Source organism: Phaseolus vulgaris, chromosome 11 (assembly GCF_051622355.1).
Source record: "Phaseolus vulgaris cultivar YP4 chromosome 11, ASM5162235v1, whole genome shotgun sequence".
NCBI classification, from domain to species: Eukaryota; Viridiplantae; Streptophyta; class Magnoliopsida; order Fabales; family Fabaceae; genus Phaseolus; species Phaseolus vulgaris.
The window spans coordinates 49,759,319-49,775,748 of record NC_143508.1 but is presented as its reverse complement, the minus strand read 5'-3'; the positions used below and the strand labels follow the sequence as shown (position 1 = coordinate 49,775,748).

Genomic DNA, 16,430 nt, shown 5'->3' with positions numbered 1-16,430 from the left:
TTGTTCTTTGCATCTAATATGAAGAGTCCTAAAACCCAATCCTGGTTACAATCTACAATTTCCCCAATTAATATACCAAGCATACAATTAGTCTACACTATCAATTAGATCCCTAAAACCCACGCAAACACCAATAATTTCTTTTTCTTGCGTTCTCTGTGCTGGCAGAGACACAAAATATGTTTTTCTTACGTTCTCTGTGCAGGCATAAAAGGTTGTTCATTTTAATTATTTTTTTTTTATAAAATAAACACACTTCTCATGATTTTCACTAACTGGACCTGATTCAAACGATGAAATAGTGAAGTATTAATAAAATAGTGAGTTAAAATATGTCGTGTACAAGTATCCCACGTTTGAGATTATATATATAGTTTAAAATTCACAATAATATATAATCAAATTCGATTATATATATCACTTGGTTTCCGTTCATATAGAACATGAAATAAGTATCAAAGATGCATAAACTCTTTATTCCACCATGGTTTGAGTTACAGTTTATTGTTCATGTACAACTGTGAGAAAATATTCATTGAGTAGAACATATTTTAGGGTATCCCTCAAAAGGAAAACCTATACGATACGTAATATCCCAATGCAGCAATGACAAGAACAGCAGCACCAATATTTGCTGCTAATTTTTTCTCTTCCTCATTAAGTGTCCCTTCTGAAAATTTTGTGAAAATGTGGGAGACAGAACCAACCCTTTCCATTGCATTCTCTTCACTCTTCAGTTCCTTTTTTAGAGAAGTTCTGTTGTTAGATTGCTTTTCCTTTTCCTTGGCTAACATTTTTTCTGTATTGGTTTCTTTCTCTCCAAAATCAGCCTGCTCCTTATCTTTCACAGACTTTCTTGACTTAGAAGGTTCCTCTTTAACTTCCTTTGTGATCCTCTCCTTCTCTTCATCTTCATCACTTGTTTCCTTTTCATCTTCATCACTTGTTTCTTCTGAATCTTCATCACTTGTTTCCTCTGTCTTCTCTTCCTCCAATTGCTCTTTAACTGTTGGCTTTCTGGTAACATTTGTTATATCAGGTTTTGGCTTGTCTTCCTCTTGACCCTTTGGAGGTTGCTCTTCTGTTTTGATGTTTGGTGCCATTGTTGATGTTGCTTTAGGTTCAAATTCCTCTTGACCCTTTTGAGCCTTTTCATCTGTTTTATCCTTGTTTAGCATTGTTGGTGTTGGTTTTGGTTCAAAATCCTCCTGATCCTTCCGGGACTTTTCAGCAGTTTTTACTTTGGGTAGCATTACTGGTGCCGGTCTTGGTTCTAAATCCTCTTGACCCTTCCGGTACTTTTCAGCCGTTCTGACTTTAGTTAGCGTTGTTCTTGGTTCAAAATCCTCTTGACCCTTCTGGTATTTTTCAGCCGTTCTGACTTTAGTTAGCGTTGTTCTTGGTTCAAAATCCTCTTGACCCTTCTGGTACTTTTCAGGCGTTCTGACTTTAGTTAGCGTTGTTCTTGGTTCAAAATCCTCTTGACCCTTTTGAGGCTTTTCATCTCTTTCCATTTTGGTTGGCACTGGTGTTGGTTTTGACTCAATCTCTTGACCCTTTTGAATCTTTTCATCTCTTTGCATTGTGGTTGTCCTTGTTGGTGTTGGTTTTGACTCAATCTCTTCTTGACCCTTTTGAATCTTTTCATCTCCATGCAACGAGGCTGCCCTTGTTGGTGTTGGTTTTGCCTCCAACTCCTTCCCACCCATTTGATTCTCACCAGAAAGACCAACTCTTTCTACAGCTTCTTCTTGACCCTTTCGACCCTTAATTGGTTCTGAAGGGGTCTCAGATGGTGTGCCTTCAAGAGTAGTTGTAGGTTGTGGTGAAACACTTTTCTTGCCTTGAATCGGTTCTTCAACTTTAGTAGTAGTTGTGGATGGTGGTGTGGTGGTAGCATCTTGGAGTTTTTCATCAAGCTTTGGTTCAGCTGCTACACCTTTCTCTTGGGATGTTTGCACTTGTTGTTTAGGAGGATCTTGTGAAGTGGCCTTCTTTGGCATGGTAAGGGTGAGAACTGGGGTTTCGAACTTGGCCTGAAGTGCCTCTGGTTCACAATAATCAGGAATCGGATACGATTGGTCAAATCTGTACCATCTGGTGCCTTGAATTTGTCTTTCTCCTGTAGCCTTCACTGTTCTTGAAGAGGCCACATAGGTTACCTTAACACTGTCCCTCTGAAAACCTGCAAAATTAGGTGAAGAAGAAGATGATTAATTTGACACATGCAAATGTTACCTAAACAAAAAAGAAAAAGCCAGAAACAGATTTTAACTCAACTTGTGTTTTTATTTGAGTGTGTTTGGAAAAGTTATTAGGTGGTGGAGGACTAAAACATGTTTATGGTTTCTATTAAAATTTGCAATAAAGGGAAATGCTGAATTTGTTCATCAAATACATGACATTGTTGAAATAATGAAAAATCTAATTTAGTTAGTAAATAAGTACACAAATTCAAATTGATATCGAATATTGCATATAATTTAGTATAAAATAGTTTCTAGTTTAGGGTTAAGTTGGTATTTAAAGATATATTTCAATAACAAAATGGTTTCACAAAATTTAATCATGCAGTTGCAGAACATTTTATATACTTAGTTACTCAAATGTTTATATTTTTAAAAAGAATAAATTGATTGCATTTTTAATGACCAACTTAATCATTATATATATTACTTTAATAGAGAAAAATAAAAACACTGAGATTAGCAAGGATAAAGTGGTTCATTCTATTATTTAATAGTTTCTGTCGTGTTTGAGTTAGAATTTGGTAAAATTGATTTTAATGAACACGATTTTCAAAATATACATTATTCATATTAGTTGAAACTTTGTTTTATAACTAATGTTGTAAATTTAAAATAAACATGAGCATAGCCATTGGATAACTTTGAATGTAAGGAATTTGGTTTCTCAGAAGTGATAAAACAAAGACAAAAAAAAAACATGATAAAAACTTGGCAATTATGGTATGAATTAGGATTTCGGTAATGCATTTGATGTTATATTATTTTTAACATATGTAACTTCCTAAATAATGTTAAAGAGTAAAATCAGTGTGTATCATAAAAATTCTATAAAATTCATCACCTAAACATTCATGTACTAAAAATATATATTAATATTTTTGTGGGACATATACTTGAAAAATGTAGGAATAGCTCTACGTGAATTGAATTAATTCTGTAGTAGTTCAAAATTATTAAAACAATCTTTCGTCAAAAATTAACAATTTACAATTTAAGATGAACACAATAAAAGGATGCAAAAATGTTAAAATTTGAATTAAAATTAAATGAAAAGAATTTAATGATAAAATATAAAAAAAAACACTACTACAAAATTAGACTTCTACTACAGTTTAATAAGTGAACGATCATTCTGTACGGATCGATTCTTTGTTTGTTGAATTTAGTGTGAGAATTTTGAAAACATAAGTGAGTAATTCTTTGTACACTAATATTAATATATATATATATATATATATATATATATATATATATATATCAGACATCCAAGCAGTGAAAAATATATAAAAATTATTTAGTGGTGTGATCTATAGTTTATTATATAATATTTAATACAAAAAATTAAGCAAAGAATTTTTTAATCAGTATTTGTATTTTTAAAAAGTGTATTAATGTTTTTTCCCATATATTTAAGTTGCCTATTATTAATTACTTGAGAGGTGTGGCATGGTACCTAAAATTCAAGCTTTTTAGTGAAAATTGACTAATTAAGGAAGCACGTATTACATAATCATAAGTTTTACATTTAATTTACAGTAAGTTCCTAAACTTTTCAATGGATAATTAATAATGATTTACATAATTTCTTCTTATATTGTTATTGTCATCCGTTAATTTTTTCTTTCATCTAACACTTGTTGGATTTTAAATTAGAATCTTCAATTTATTTATTAAAAAGGAGTGTACTTGTTACATATATAACACTCTTTAATAAATTATAAACTCTTTTTAATTTATGTAAGCTAATTGTTTATTGAGCAATCTTGCACATCATATGAATGTCGACTAAACTAGTTGGTATGTATCTTTTCTTGAAAAAATAAAAGAAAAAAAATAAGTTAATTTTTGTTTTTCATCTACACTGTGTGAATAAGTTGGTTTGGTAGTTTAGTAATGGTTTGTCCAAACAAAATTCTTTAGATGATTTTTTTTTGAAGAAAAAACTAAGAAATTTTTTGAAATGATAACCTCCTCTATAAATTAAAATTAATTTATCCAAAAAAAATAAAATTAGAGGAATTATATGAAAGAGTTTGTATAACTCATCTAAAATATTAATTATATTATTTTTTCTATTTTAGAAGTGTTTTTGAAAAAAAATATATTTAATTATATCCTAAGTTGGATTCTTCTACTGTTTATACTGTTATTAAGGATCAATGATAATAAGTGCAATAATTTTTTGTCATGCCCTACTAAATTCTCTTTCTTCAACAAGTAACTATTAGTTTCACCCTTTATACTTATTATATTAATTACATTTTCTAAATCTTTCCATTGCTGAATTTTGTTGCCTCCAGATTATATATTGATTCAAAACTTGCACATGTCTGCTTTTACTTTATTTATTTTTTTCAATTCTGCATATTTTTTTTTTATATATTGGATTAATACATAAATGTTAAAATTTAATGGGATTTCAATTCAGCATATTGGTTTTATTTCGAATTCATACATGAAATGCAAATGCACAATAAACAATATATATTTGTTGATTTATAATGGAATGAAAAGGCATGAACTAAGAGTAAGATTTGCAAACCAGGAAGATAAACACGAAGAAGATAAGCTTCTGGAAGATCTTTGATCTCTGATCGTGGCTGAAAAGTTTCAAAGACGCGACGAATAGAAAGATTTGGACGAAAAGTTGGTGTTCTCTGCCTGAAAGCCATGGCTCAAGAATCTGTGTTATAGGAAAAGAGAGAGAGTAGTGTTTTTACTCACTAAATTGTGGCTAAATGCTTTGAATTGAAGTTGTTTTGTTTCAGTTTTTGATGTTTTCTAGGTTTATATAACAAGGAAGTGGAGAGTATTAAAGTTGACAAGTTTTCTTGTGAGAGAGACAATTCTTTGTTTGTTGTAGGCTTTGGTTTTTTAATGTTAATTGGTTTTGTGTTTGCTGAACTTGAATTATATTCAAGGAATAACTTCTTAAAGTAATTGTTCTTTGTCTTGTCCTCACACTTATTATATACTAGCCATGCAATATTATTCATGGATACTTACAATTTATATAATAAGAAAATTTATTAAAAAATTGTAAAGATTTGATCCCTATATAGTGCTAAGTAATCATATCTTGTGGATTTGACCCGTTATTGTAGCTGTGTAGAAATATAAAATACTTAACTTATTGATAAAAATATAGGTTGATATTTGTATATATTTTGAGCATATATAATAACTTATATATATATAAATAAATAAATAAAAAAATGAAAGAAAGATCATATAAAAATTCAGTTACATTTCTCATGTTTCCCGTATATATTATTAATATTTTAATTTTAGGACTTCATATTTATTAAATTGATGATTTAATCTACTTATTTTGTGTGCCTATTATACCAAAAATTCAACATGCATCTTCATTAGATTCTAATGATATGCTTTAAGACGAAAGTGTGGAACATAATTTGATATGAGTAGCATATTTTATTAGACGTAAGTTTTTTTTTATCAATTATAAAGAATAATATAAATAGAAATAACAAGGGAACATTTTTACAATTTTTTTTTAAAAGGTAAAAGATGTGATCTCATACATTCCAACATATGTTTCTCAATAAAATAATGAGAATCACCTAACTCACCAAAAGTTTGCAAACAAACTAGCCAGGCAAAAGATCCCTAACAATATTGTGGAACAAGAGCTTTGATGTCTCCAAATCTATATGGATTGCTTGAAGACTTGTTGTTGCTTGTGTGTGTGAGTTCTGGGTAGTTTGAATTTGTAATCCACTCATAAAATTGATCCAAAGTTGTTTGATTTTAATTCCTTTGAAAAAGATGTGTTTTCAAAGAGAAGTGGAAAAACAACTAGTTATTTTATCGTTTCAATCGGTTGTTTTACACTTAAGAGTTTTTTTAAAGGATTTGAAATTGTTTGACTTTGGTTGACTTTGCTATCAAAACAATTCAAGCAATTGATTTTTGAAAATCCTTAACAAAACTATGTTAAGTTAAATTAATCTGTTTTAAATGATTTTAACTGATTTTGGATATTTCATTAATGCCTTTTAACAACTATTTGGAGTATAAATAAGTGGTTTTACACTCCTAGTTGTTAAGATTTCAAATTAACACTTTCAAATTAGTTTTTTAAGATTGCTTCAAGCTTTGGATACTTTCTAAGAGTGGAATAGAATTGTGATGTAATCAAGATTGTTTTGATCTTTGATCATTATCAAGTGTATTCCATTCTCTTTCATTTGATTTGTATTTCTGTAAAGAACTGTGATTCACAAAGTCAAAGGCTGTTCTGATCTGTGGTGTGTTGTATTGCTAAAGGAGGTATGTGTTCTTGAGGGGTTCAAGATCACTTCTTTGGTGTGTGTGTGATTGTAATCTATGGTTGATTACATAGTGGAATACCTAATGGTTTCTGGGGACTGGATGTAGCTCTTAGTGTAAGAGTGAACCAATATAAATCTATTTGTGTGATTCTCTCTTCCCCTAATCTCAATTATATATGTTTTAAGTTGTTTTTATAATAAATTGTTGATAAAAACAACCGGTTGAATCACAAAAACAACCGGTTGATTTTTTGGAAATAAACTAAAACAGTTTTGTAACTTGAGCATTTTTATTCCTTTGGCTTTGATTCTTCATTGGCTTTCTCCATACCTTGTTTTAGGCCCCCTCTTGTTTTAGGCCTACAATTCTAACAAATATGTGATTACAAACATGTGTAAAACAAACCATCCTTCCAATCGAAAGCAAAAATAGCAGCCCATAGAACTAATGGAACTACCACCTTTTCCATCTCTATCTCAATGAAAACCCTGCATGTTTAATCCAAAAGAGTGTTCAAAAGTGATCGTGATGTAGTTGTCTAGAAAGGATGACTAAAGTATCTCAAGATCTAGAATGCTTTAATCATCCTTTCTAAACAAGTTCCTCAAACATAAGTATTGTTAATTGTTTAATAAATGAAGACAAATCGATCAAACTTACTTAAAATTTTGTTTAAACGAATAGGTATAAGTGTCTTGCTTCCTCAGACACGCGCTTAAAATTTTATCTAACCGAAGAAACATAAGTACATTGTTTTCACGGATAAGCAGATGACAAGTAAAAATTTGACTAATAAGCTTTCGTTTGATTAGATAATAAGTACACTTTAGATAAGCTTGAAACTATATTTGAACAGTATTCATCATACCTAGTCCTCTAGAGCACTCTCATGAATGCACTTTTGTTCTTTTATTAAACTAATTCACTTAATTTTTTTTCAAAAAGGCCTCTTTTATAAAATATGTCATATTATCTTTAATATATATATATATATATATATATATATATATATATATATGAAAAAATCATTAATACACTTAATATATATGAAAAAACATTAATATATGGAAAAAAAATTAATACACTCAATACATTAATACACTAAACTACTTTAGATTTTAGATTCTAAAAATTGGTAGTTAACATTTTGGTAGCTAATTAGATACCAATTAGCTAATCAAATACCAATTTAGAAACTAGTTTATAAATTTTTATTAATAATAGAAAATACTTAAAATACCAATAGTTTTTTTTGTTTATAAAACAATATCTAATTTAGTCAATCATTTTTTATCTATAAAATTAGTTTATATTTAATGATTTTTTTTTGTAGTGAAATCACTATATAGATGACACACATGTGCATTTTTTATTTATTTAACATACAAGTGATAAGTGTCTAATTTGAGTATTATTTCATATTAAAATATAGACACTTATGAGTATTAATGCTAATTTACATATAAAATAATCCATAATTTATGAATTTATACCTTTTAAAAAATTTATGATCTTTATTTAAATAAGAGCATTTTATTTCCAAATTTGGTGTTAATTTCAGGTTTATAGGAAAGAATGGAAATGATTGGACTAGAGAGGAACGATATAAGCTAAAAAGAGAAGGTAGTTTCTTCCTGCACCCCTACATTTTTCTTCCTGCACTCCACAAAGTTGCGCAAAGACAAAACTGTCCCTATATAAACTGTACATTTATTATTTTTGTATTCCGGATTATGAAATTCGGTAAATTTTCGGATTGACACTTCTGGTAAATTTTTGGATTGGCGCATCCGGTAATCTCCCGAATTGATGCTTCTGGTAGTACATGAATGATAGTGTTAATCCAAAATAAAAAAAATGCAAAACATTCATAATTGAAAAAACCATTCCGGATCCGTCAATTCGTAATTCAAATTATGCATTCCAGATTCAGAAATCCATAATTGAAAAAAATCATTCTGGATCCACCAATCCGTAGTAGAAATTAGACTTCCGGATTCAGCAATCTGGAAATCAATAATTTATGCAAACTTTGCTTCTGGAACACCCCCTCATCCGGAACGCAACATGATTCACTTCCAGATTGATGAATCCGTAGCACACTCCCAGGTCCCGAAATTGTGGGGGTCAATTTCGGAATTTACAAAATTGTGGGGGTGCAGAAAGAAAAATGTAGGGGTGCAGGAAGAAAATGCCAAAAGAGAAAGTTGGAAGGTCCCATAACGCAAAAAAGCGCCAAAAAGCCCAACTCAGCAACAAGGAATCTTGCTCAAAGCGAGCTCATTCTCGCTTGAGCGAGAATGCTCCAGTGGCGTTTTCAAAAATCGACACCTTCCTCGCTTGAGCGAGCTACATCTCGCTTGAGCGAGAATGCGTCAAATACATTTGGGTCAATTTATGTTTTAATCAACAAGCCCATTAGCGCGACACAAGAAGTTACCTAACCCTAGCAAATTAGGTTAAATAGGGGGCTTAAGACTCAACCCTAATGTGCCAGATTGAGAGGAAAACACCACTGAGTGACTTGTAACCAATTGGGCGAATAAAAGATGCTAGAAGATGTGTGGCTAAACATTTGGGATTGAGAGTAATCTGTTCGAACTCTTATGTATTGAGGTGATATTTAAATATGATATAATATTTTGTTCTTGATTGATTATTGGTATTGTTGTTTTGTTTCTAACTCTTGATCTAGAATCTTAAATCTGACTCGAAAATATTTTTAGGGTTCTGACCTAAACAATAATATTTAACATATTTGAGTATTAGGAATAGACTTGAAATGTTAATTGCTATTAACGTTTGAGCTTTATTTTAATTTGTTTTTATAAATATGCGAGGAATCGATATTTAAGAAACATTCTTAATAATTTTATATGCGGGGAATTGATATAAATGAATTCAGACATCAATTTCAATCATAGAACATAATGTTAACATGCTAATTAAAATATATGAGAGTGAGAAAGATAAAACCTAATCCCTATTTTTCCAATTTGAAGCAACCAATTCTTTGTCTGTTTTCTTATTAATCATCGTCAACACAACACTTTCAACACACTTGTTATGGTTCTGTTTTATATTTAGTGAATATTATACTTGTTAATTCAACTACTTTATGTGGAATTGATATTTAGCTACCAAAGTTTTAACTACAAAATTTAGAATATAAATAAATTAATAATTAAAACATTGCTAGTTAATTAGATATTTATTTAGAAATTATTTACCAATAACAGAAACTACCACTACAAGAAAATCATGAAATAGAAACCAATTTTTAGAGACCAAAATAATTAGTTAAAATAGGAACTAAAATAGAGACCATTTTAGAAACTAAAAAAAAAAAATTGGTTTCTAAATTAGTTTCTATTATTGTTAAATAGTTTCTAAATTGGTATCTAATTAGCAACTAAGGTTTTAACTACCAATTATTTAGTTTCTAACTTTGGTAGCAAAAACCTTTGTTGCTAATTGGATACCAATTTAGAAACTATTTAACAATAATAGAAAATAATATAAACTAATTTAGAAACCAAATTTCTTTTTAATTTCTAAAATGGTCTCTAATTTAGTTACTATTGCAACTAATTATTTTGGTTTCTACAAATTGGTAAATTGGTTTCTATTTCATGGTTTTCTTGTAGTGTACTCTATATATCAATAATTATTTTAGTCTATAAAATAATATCTAATTTAATATATATATATATATTTAGAATTAGTATGAGTTTATTGATTTTAATGTAGTGACACACCGATAAAATACTATGATGACAGAAACACACCAAAGACATCCTTGTATTCTAAAAAAACTTATTTAACATATCACCCACTTGCATCTTGAATTATTGAAATCTATAAAGGAACTAAAAAAGCTTATTCTCCACATCAAACTTCACAATTATTACACACATGAGCACATCATTGGCCACACATTCTTATTTGTTGGCATTTTCTTGAGTCTCGAGAAGATGAGCATCAACATCTCTGATGACATGGTCAAAGAATTCCAAGTAGCCATATGGAGCATGAACTTCCTCACTCACCCTCTCATATTCAACACTCCATTTAACTGCAGCACTGCCACCATCCTTCTCAATGGCTTCAAAGATTAGGTTAAACACCTTATATTTATCATCGATATCTCCACCATAGAGCTTGAACACAATTCTCTTGTTCTGCTCATCAACGGATTCAATAGTTTCATGGCATGTTACTGTCTTACCGTCTGTTGTTTCACAAGTAACCAATCATTATCATCTACTCATATACAAAATCGCATAGAAACGAACAACTCTCTCGAGAAACTTGTTATTAACTTCATACCATAACAAATACTATAAAACATGTCTCCAAAGATGGAAAACTACCTGCCTCTCAAAAAAAATAACAAACCTCCACTAAAAAACCAAATAAAGTTTGACCGATCTAAATAAATCACTTATTTTTAATCGAATACATGCAAATCATGAGATCAAGACACCAATCAAAAAAGAAGAAACAAACTGAATGAACTTTTAGAGGTTACTCAAACCACACAGAAACGAGCAACATCTTCCAAAGACTTGTCATTAACTTCCCACTATAACAAATACTAGAAAACAAACCTCCAAGATCGAAAATCACATGCCTCTCAAAACAAATAAGGAAAACAAACCCCCATTCAAAAATCAAACAAATTTTAACCGATCTAAATAAATTACTTATATTTAATTGGTTACATGTAAATAAGGAGATCAAAACACCAATCAGAAAATAAAAAACAAACTGAAAGAACTTTAGAAGCTATCCAAGACCAGACCTTTAATTGAACTATGAAAACAATTTCAGAATGATCTATTACTTCATCTCTAAAAAAAAATACGTAACTGATCACTAATTTACTTATTTCACTTATTTTGATTTGCCTGAAACATGTAAACATAATTAAAAAGTTAATTACCGATGATATAAGTCCAGTGTTTGACCGAATCATTGGCGTGCCAATCGTCACCTTCATGGAGTTTGGCTGCATGAACTTTATGAGTCACGTTTTGAATATGGTGCAGTTGGTTTGTGTAGGTGTGGAACCATTTCTCCGGAGCTCCTTGAACTGGAATTTCAGTGCTGATTTTTCCAGAAAGTGACATTTTCAAGAATTATAGAAACAAAGAAGAAGAAGAAGGAAAGGAATGGGATAATGTGGAGATGGATGAGAAAAACGCATTAAATAGAGAAACATCTTACCAATATCTTCAACAGCCAACTACTAAAGTAATTATGAGATTTTAGGGCTTTTCCTCAAATAAAATCAAATTTTGTTTTGTTTGAAAAGAACAACGTGGGTTGGAAGATGCTTACCTGAAATAGAAAAGAAAGCAAATAATAATATTATTTTTATATTTAAAAATGTTAAAGTTGATTGAGACTACACATAAGTATGATATTATTTTTCATTTATTAAATTCGTGGATTGGGACAATGCATGGATGCTAACTTTTCTTCTTCTTTTTTTCAAAGGATATCATTTAATTTTTTGTCGATCATAAATAAAAAAATTATTAAAGTGATTATAGGTGTTAAAAGTGAATTCAAGGAGTATTATTTGTTTTGATTAATATTTATATAATTAAAAAGAACATCTAATATTAAAATTATTAAAAAGAAAAATTTGAATTTTTTTTAATAAGTGAAAAAAGAGATAAAAATTAGAGTGTAAAGAAAGTAATAGATAAAGGGAGTACTAAAAAAATAAAAACGAGCAAGGAAAGAATGTATTACAAAATTTGTAATATCATAAAAATTAAATAAATATGTTTTTATAAACATAAAATTTAAATAAATAATTATGACTTATTTTATGTGAATTAAAAATTTTGCAAATTGAAAAATAAGAATTGAATTAAAGTTGTAATGATCGAAAACAAATATAGGAAAAGAATGACCGAAAATAAAACTTTGTTTTTCTAATGTTGGATAAATATGAAGGCTTTAATTAAATTAAAATTAAATAGTGAAACTATAATGTTGGAGATCCCACATCCACTAGAGATTAGGACATTTCATTGTATATAAGTGGGTGCAAACCTCAACTCTATGAGCCGGTTTTATGGGGTTGAGTTAGGCTTAAAATCCACTTTGTAATATGATATCAGAGCCATTTCGAGCATATCCTAGCGAGTGTTTGTGTTGGGCCTATCGTGTCACCCGCTATCGGACCGTTATTGGATCACCCATAATATGTTATCTCACGCACGAGCCGATTTTATGGGGTTGAGTTAGACTTAAAGTCCACTTCATAATATATAAATTAACATTTTAATATTTTGTATTGTTATATTTTTTTTAAAAAATAGCTTAATTTTATTGATTTTTTTTATATTATAATGAATTATTTCACAATTTTTTTTTATATAATAATGATTGCAGTGGTTGGTGAGATATAGAGGCATAAGAATAAATTCATCTTTAAAGGTGGAGTGATAGATCATTCTGAAAATTTTTCTTTGGTTCAACTAAAAGTTTTGTCTTGGATTACATCTAAAGCTGTACACGTCTGTTTTTCTTAGTCAGATTTGTTGAACCAAGTGGTGTTCAACCTTTGAAGAATCCAAATCCTTTGAAGGATGTTGAAGTCTCTGCTTTGCTTGATGTTGTTGTGCTGGTTTAAGCTTTGTTCTGGGGTAGTTTATATGTTGTAATCCACCTTGTGATTAAATCTAAAGCATTAGCATTCTCAATCTTTGTGAAAACAAAATGATTTCAAACTAAGTAAAAACAACCGATTGTTTTGTCGAAACAACCGATTGTTTATACTTAGGTGTTTTGAGAAAAAGATTGAAAACTGTTTTGAATGGTTGAACTGTTAAGTACCAAAACAACCGATTGATTCAAGGAGAGAACCGATTGTTTGTTTTGGGACCATAACAGAAAAACTGTTTTCTCTTTGACTGAGCTTTAAATGTTTTAACTGCTTACGCTCTAGTCATTAAATGCTTTGACCAATCTTTTAATGCAATTTAAGAGTTTGTTAAGATTTGATAACAAACTACATCTTTGAATATATTCAAAAAAACAGATTTGACAATTAAGAATCTTTGACAAAGCTTTTCTAAGATTTTTTTAAAGTGTTGAGATTGCTAAGAGTTTGTGATTGATCAAAGTGCTGGAATAGGATTCTGCTTGTATTGATTTCAGATTATCTTCTGTAACAAGTGTAATCATTGTACTCTGTTGAACAATTCATTTTCTGTGTTTGCTGAGATTGGTTGTGTGTTCTTGAGGTGTTCAAGATCACCAATCTTAGTGTTGGCCAAGGAAAGTGTGTTTCTTGAGGTGTTCAAGGTCATTCTCTTGGTTGTTGTGTAAGTGATCAAGTGGTAATTGCTTAGTGGATATCCTTAGGGTTTCTGAGAAGACTGGATGTAGCTTTGGTTTGGAGTGAACCAGTATAAACAACTGTGTACAATCTCTCTATCTCTAACTCTTTAAATTCAGTTTATTTGTTGTTTGCTGGTATAAACAATCGATTGTTTGTACAAAACAACCAATTGTTTTTCTGGTACTATAGCTTTTGCTTGCTGTTTTAGCTAACTGAATTGCTGAATCAATTGGTTCCTGAGATAAATTTATTCTAGTTTTGAAAAGCTTGCGAAAACCCTCTTTAAACAATTCACCCCCCTCTAGTTTAAAGCCATCTTTTCTAACAATTGGTATCAGAGCTTGGTTCTTGAAAGTTATTCAAGTTGATCCTAAAAATCTTTTTAAATGGCTGATAGACTACCTTTTGAGGAAGGTTATTCAAGGTGCTTGGTCAAAGGATCTGTGTTGAAAGCTGATTATGTTCAGAGAGGAGTTACAACAGTCATAAAGAAGGATATTCCAAAATCTTGGAAATTCAAGAGCCTTAATGACTAGTCAAAGATCACATGTGAAGACCATGTGATTCTCAGCTTTTTCTGACATTTTATGTGCAAAGCAGAGTCAAGTCCTCTCTCTCTGAAAATCAGGTACCCTTTAATGAAATTAAATTCATATTGATTCTCTTACTGCTATAAAATCCAGTGCAAAATTCTTCCACAAGAACAACCAATTGCAACATCTCTTGCAATATCTCTTGCAACATCTCTTGCAAAAAAAATCTGTGAAGAGTGTTCTCCTGTTTTCGTCTCTGCTGTCATGGAATCAACTCCTCCCACCTCAAAGAGAGTCAAAACCAGGGCTGTAAGTACTGGAGGAAGGCTAGAAGGCTGGTTTTCTGGAGACAATGATCTCATTGAGAAGTATAGGTATGAAACAAGTATCAAGAAGATAAACAACCCCAAGGTTGTATGTTTTGATTGGCTGAAAAGTCAAAAGCTTGATAATGTGAGAAGGATGCTCAAGGATCAATCTCTCAGAAAGTTCTTGGAGATGAAGGGAAACATTTATCCAGATTTGGTGAGGGTGTTCTACACAAACTTGAAGTTTGAGGGAAACAATCTAGTTTCTCATGTGAAAGGTGTAGAAATGGAGATAACTCATGAAGTATGGACTGCTGTTGCTGGACTTAAGTTCTCTGGTCTAAGAGTCAACAAGGGAAACCTTGGTGTGGTGGAGGATTTTAACAAAATCCAATTCTACAAAAGTTGCTTGAAGAATAATCATGCTCAAGTTAGTACATGCTCGGTTGGAGATTTGAAACTTGATGAGAGATTGCTTGCTCTCATTATAACTTGGATTCTAATTCCAAGGGGGAGTAATCATTCTGTGCTAATTGAAGAAGATCTGGTTTATATCTTCTGCATCACCAAGAAAATCAAGATCAATTGGATTCATATAATCAAAGAACACATGCAAAAAGCCATGAGGTTAGGTGATTATAATTATCCATATGCTGTTTTGATATCTAAATTTCTACTCTATTTTGAAGTTAATCTTGAAGATGAAACTTCTGAGCTGGTCAAGTTAACAATGGATCACTAAGCAAGATGGGTTTTACAAAAGTAGGTGGAAAATGGATAAGCAAGGATGGTGATCATGGTGCCTCATCTAGTGGTGCTGCTAATCTTGAACAAGATGAACCTGCTGATATGGATGTTCAAAATGAAGATCAACCTGAAGATTATCAAGATGCTGGTGCTAGAGATCAGGAAGATGGAATGCAAACCATGTCGTCTTTTGAAAGACTCATGATGAATAAGCTTGATAGCTTTGCTGAAAATCAAAGGAGCCTCCATGATCTCTGTGTTAGTAATTTCCAAAGGATTGACACCAGGTTTGACAACATGGATGGTAGGTTTATGACTCTGGATGAACAGATTGAAGCTGTTCAGAATCAAATCTTTGATCTTCAGTTTGCTGATGAAGAAGAATGAAGGAAAAACAACCGATTGTTTCGATAACCAATCGATTGTTTTTGGCTGATATTTTCTGGTTTTTTTAAAATTCCTTCCTTTTGCTGTTGCTGTTTTAATTCTGATGTAATGAAAACAATATCTTGTTTTATCTCTTATCTTTGTCTATTTGTGAAGACAAATAAGGGGAGATATATGCTGTGTTTTAAGTTTCTGTTTTCAGTTGATAAAACAGTTTGGGTTATGTAATATGTTTCTGATATTAGGTGTTTTGAACTTTAAGTGTTTATCTGTATGCTAACAAAATATCAGAAGTTCAATGTTTTGCTCAAAGTTCTATTGCAGGAACTGCTTCATATTTAATCAGGTACAACACAAGCATTAGGGATTTGTCTTCATCAAATAGGGGGAGATTGTTGAACCAAGTGGTGTTCAACCTTTGAAGAATCCAAATCCTTTGAAGGATGTTGAAGTCTCTGCTTTGCTTGATGTTGCTGTGCTGATTTAAGCTTTGTTCTGGGGTAGTTTATATGTTGTAATCCACCCTGTGATTAAATCTAAAGCATTA

At 30.7% G+C, this 16,430-nt stretch overlaps 2 protein-coding genes across 2 annotated transcripts; both read right to left on the bottom strand.

Moving 5' to 3' along the window:
* Nucleotides 1-449: 449 nt before the first annotated feature.
* On the bottom strand, nt 450-5,011 carry LOC137812520 (uncharacterized). Its single transcript, XM_068614960.2, has 2 exons — nt 4,792-5,011; nt 450-2,185 (listed from the first exon to the last, which is right to left on the bottom strand). Exons 1-2 carry the CDS (start codon nt 4,919-4,921, stop codon nt 564-566), a joined length of 1,752 nt encoding a protein of 583 aa, XP_068471061.2. The 5' UTR covers nt 4,922-5,011; the 3' UTR covers nt 450-563.
* A 5,308-nt stretch (nt 5,012-10,319) lies between these two features.
* On the bottom strand, nt 10,320-11,886 carry LOC137811651 (MLP-like protein 43). The gene is made up of 2 exons (XM_068613807.2): nt 11,491-11,886; nt 10,320-10,776 (listed from the first exon to the last, which is right to left on the bottom strand). The coding sequence occupies exons 1-2, from the start codon at nt 11,675-11,677 to the stop codon at nt 10,487-10,489; spliced, it is 477 nt and encodes a 158-aa protein (XP_068469908.2). The 5' UTR covers nt 11,678-11,886; the 3' UTR covers nt 10,320-10,486.
* Between the last annotated feature and the right edge of the window lie 4,544 nt (nt 11,887-16,430).

Excerpts from the sequence above, each read along its gene's own strand:
- LOC137811651 (XM_068613807.2), bottom strand. The coding sequence starts at position 11,677 with ATGTCACTTTCTGGAAAAATCAGCACTGAAATTCCAGTTCAAGGAGCT. Across the intron at positions 10,777-11,490 it reads ACACTGGACTTATATCATCG|ACGGTAAGACAGTAACATGC; the intron begins GTAATTAACTTT and ends GTGAAACAACAG.
- LOC137812520 (XM_068614960.2), bottom strand. The coding sequence starts at position 4,921 with ATGGCTTTCAGGCAGAGAACACCAACTTTTCGTCCAAATCTTTCTATT. Across the intron at positions 2,186-4,791 it reads TCTTCGTGTTTATCTTCCTG|GTTTTCAGAGGGACAGTGTT; the intron begins GTTTGCAAATCT and ends CTAATTTTGCAG.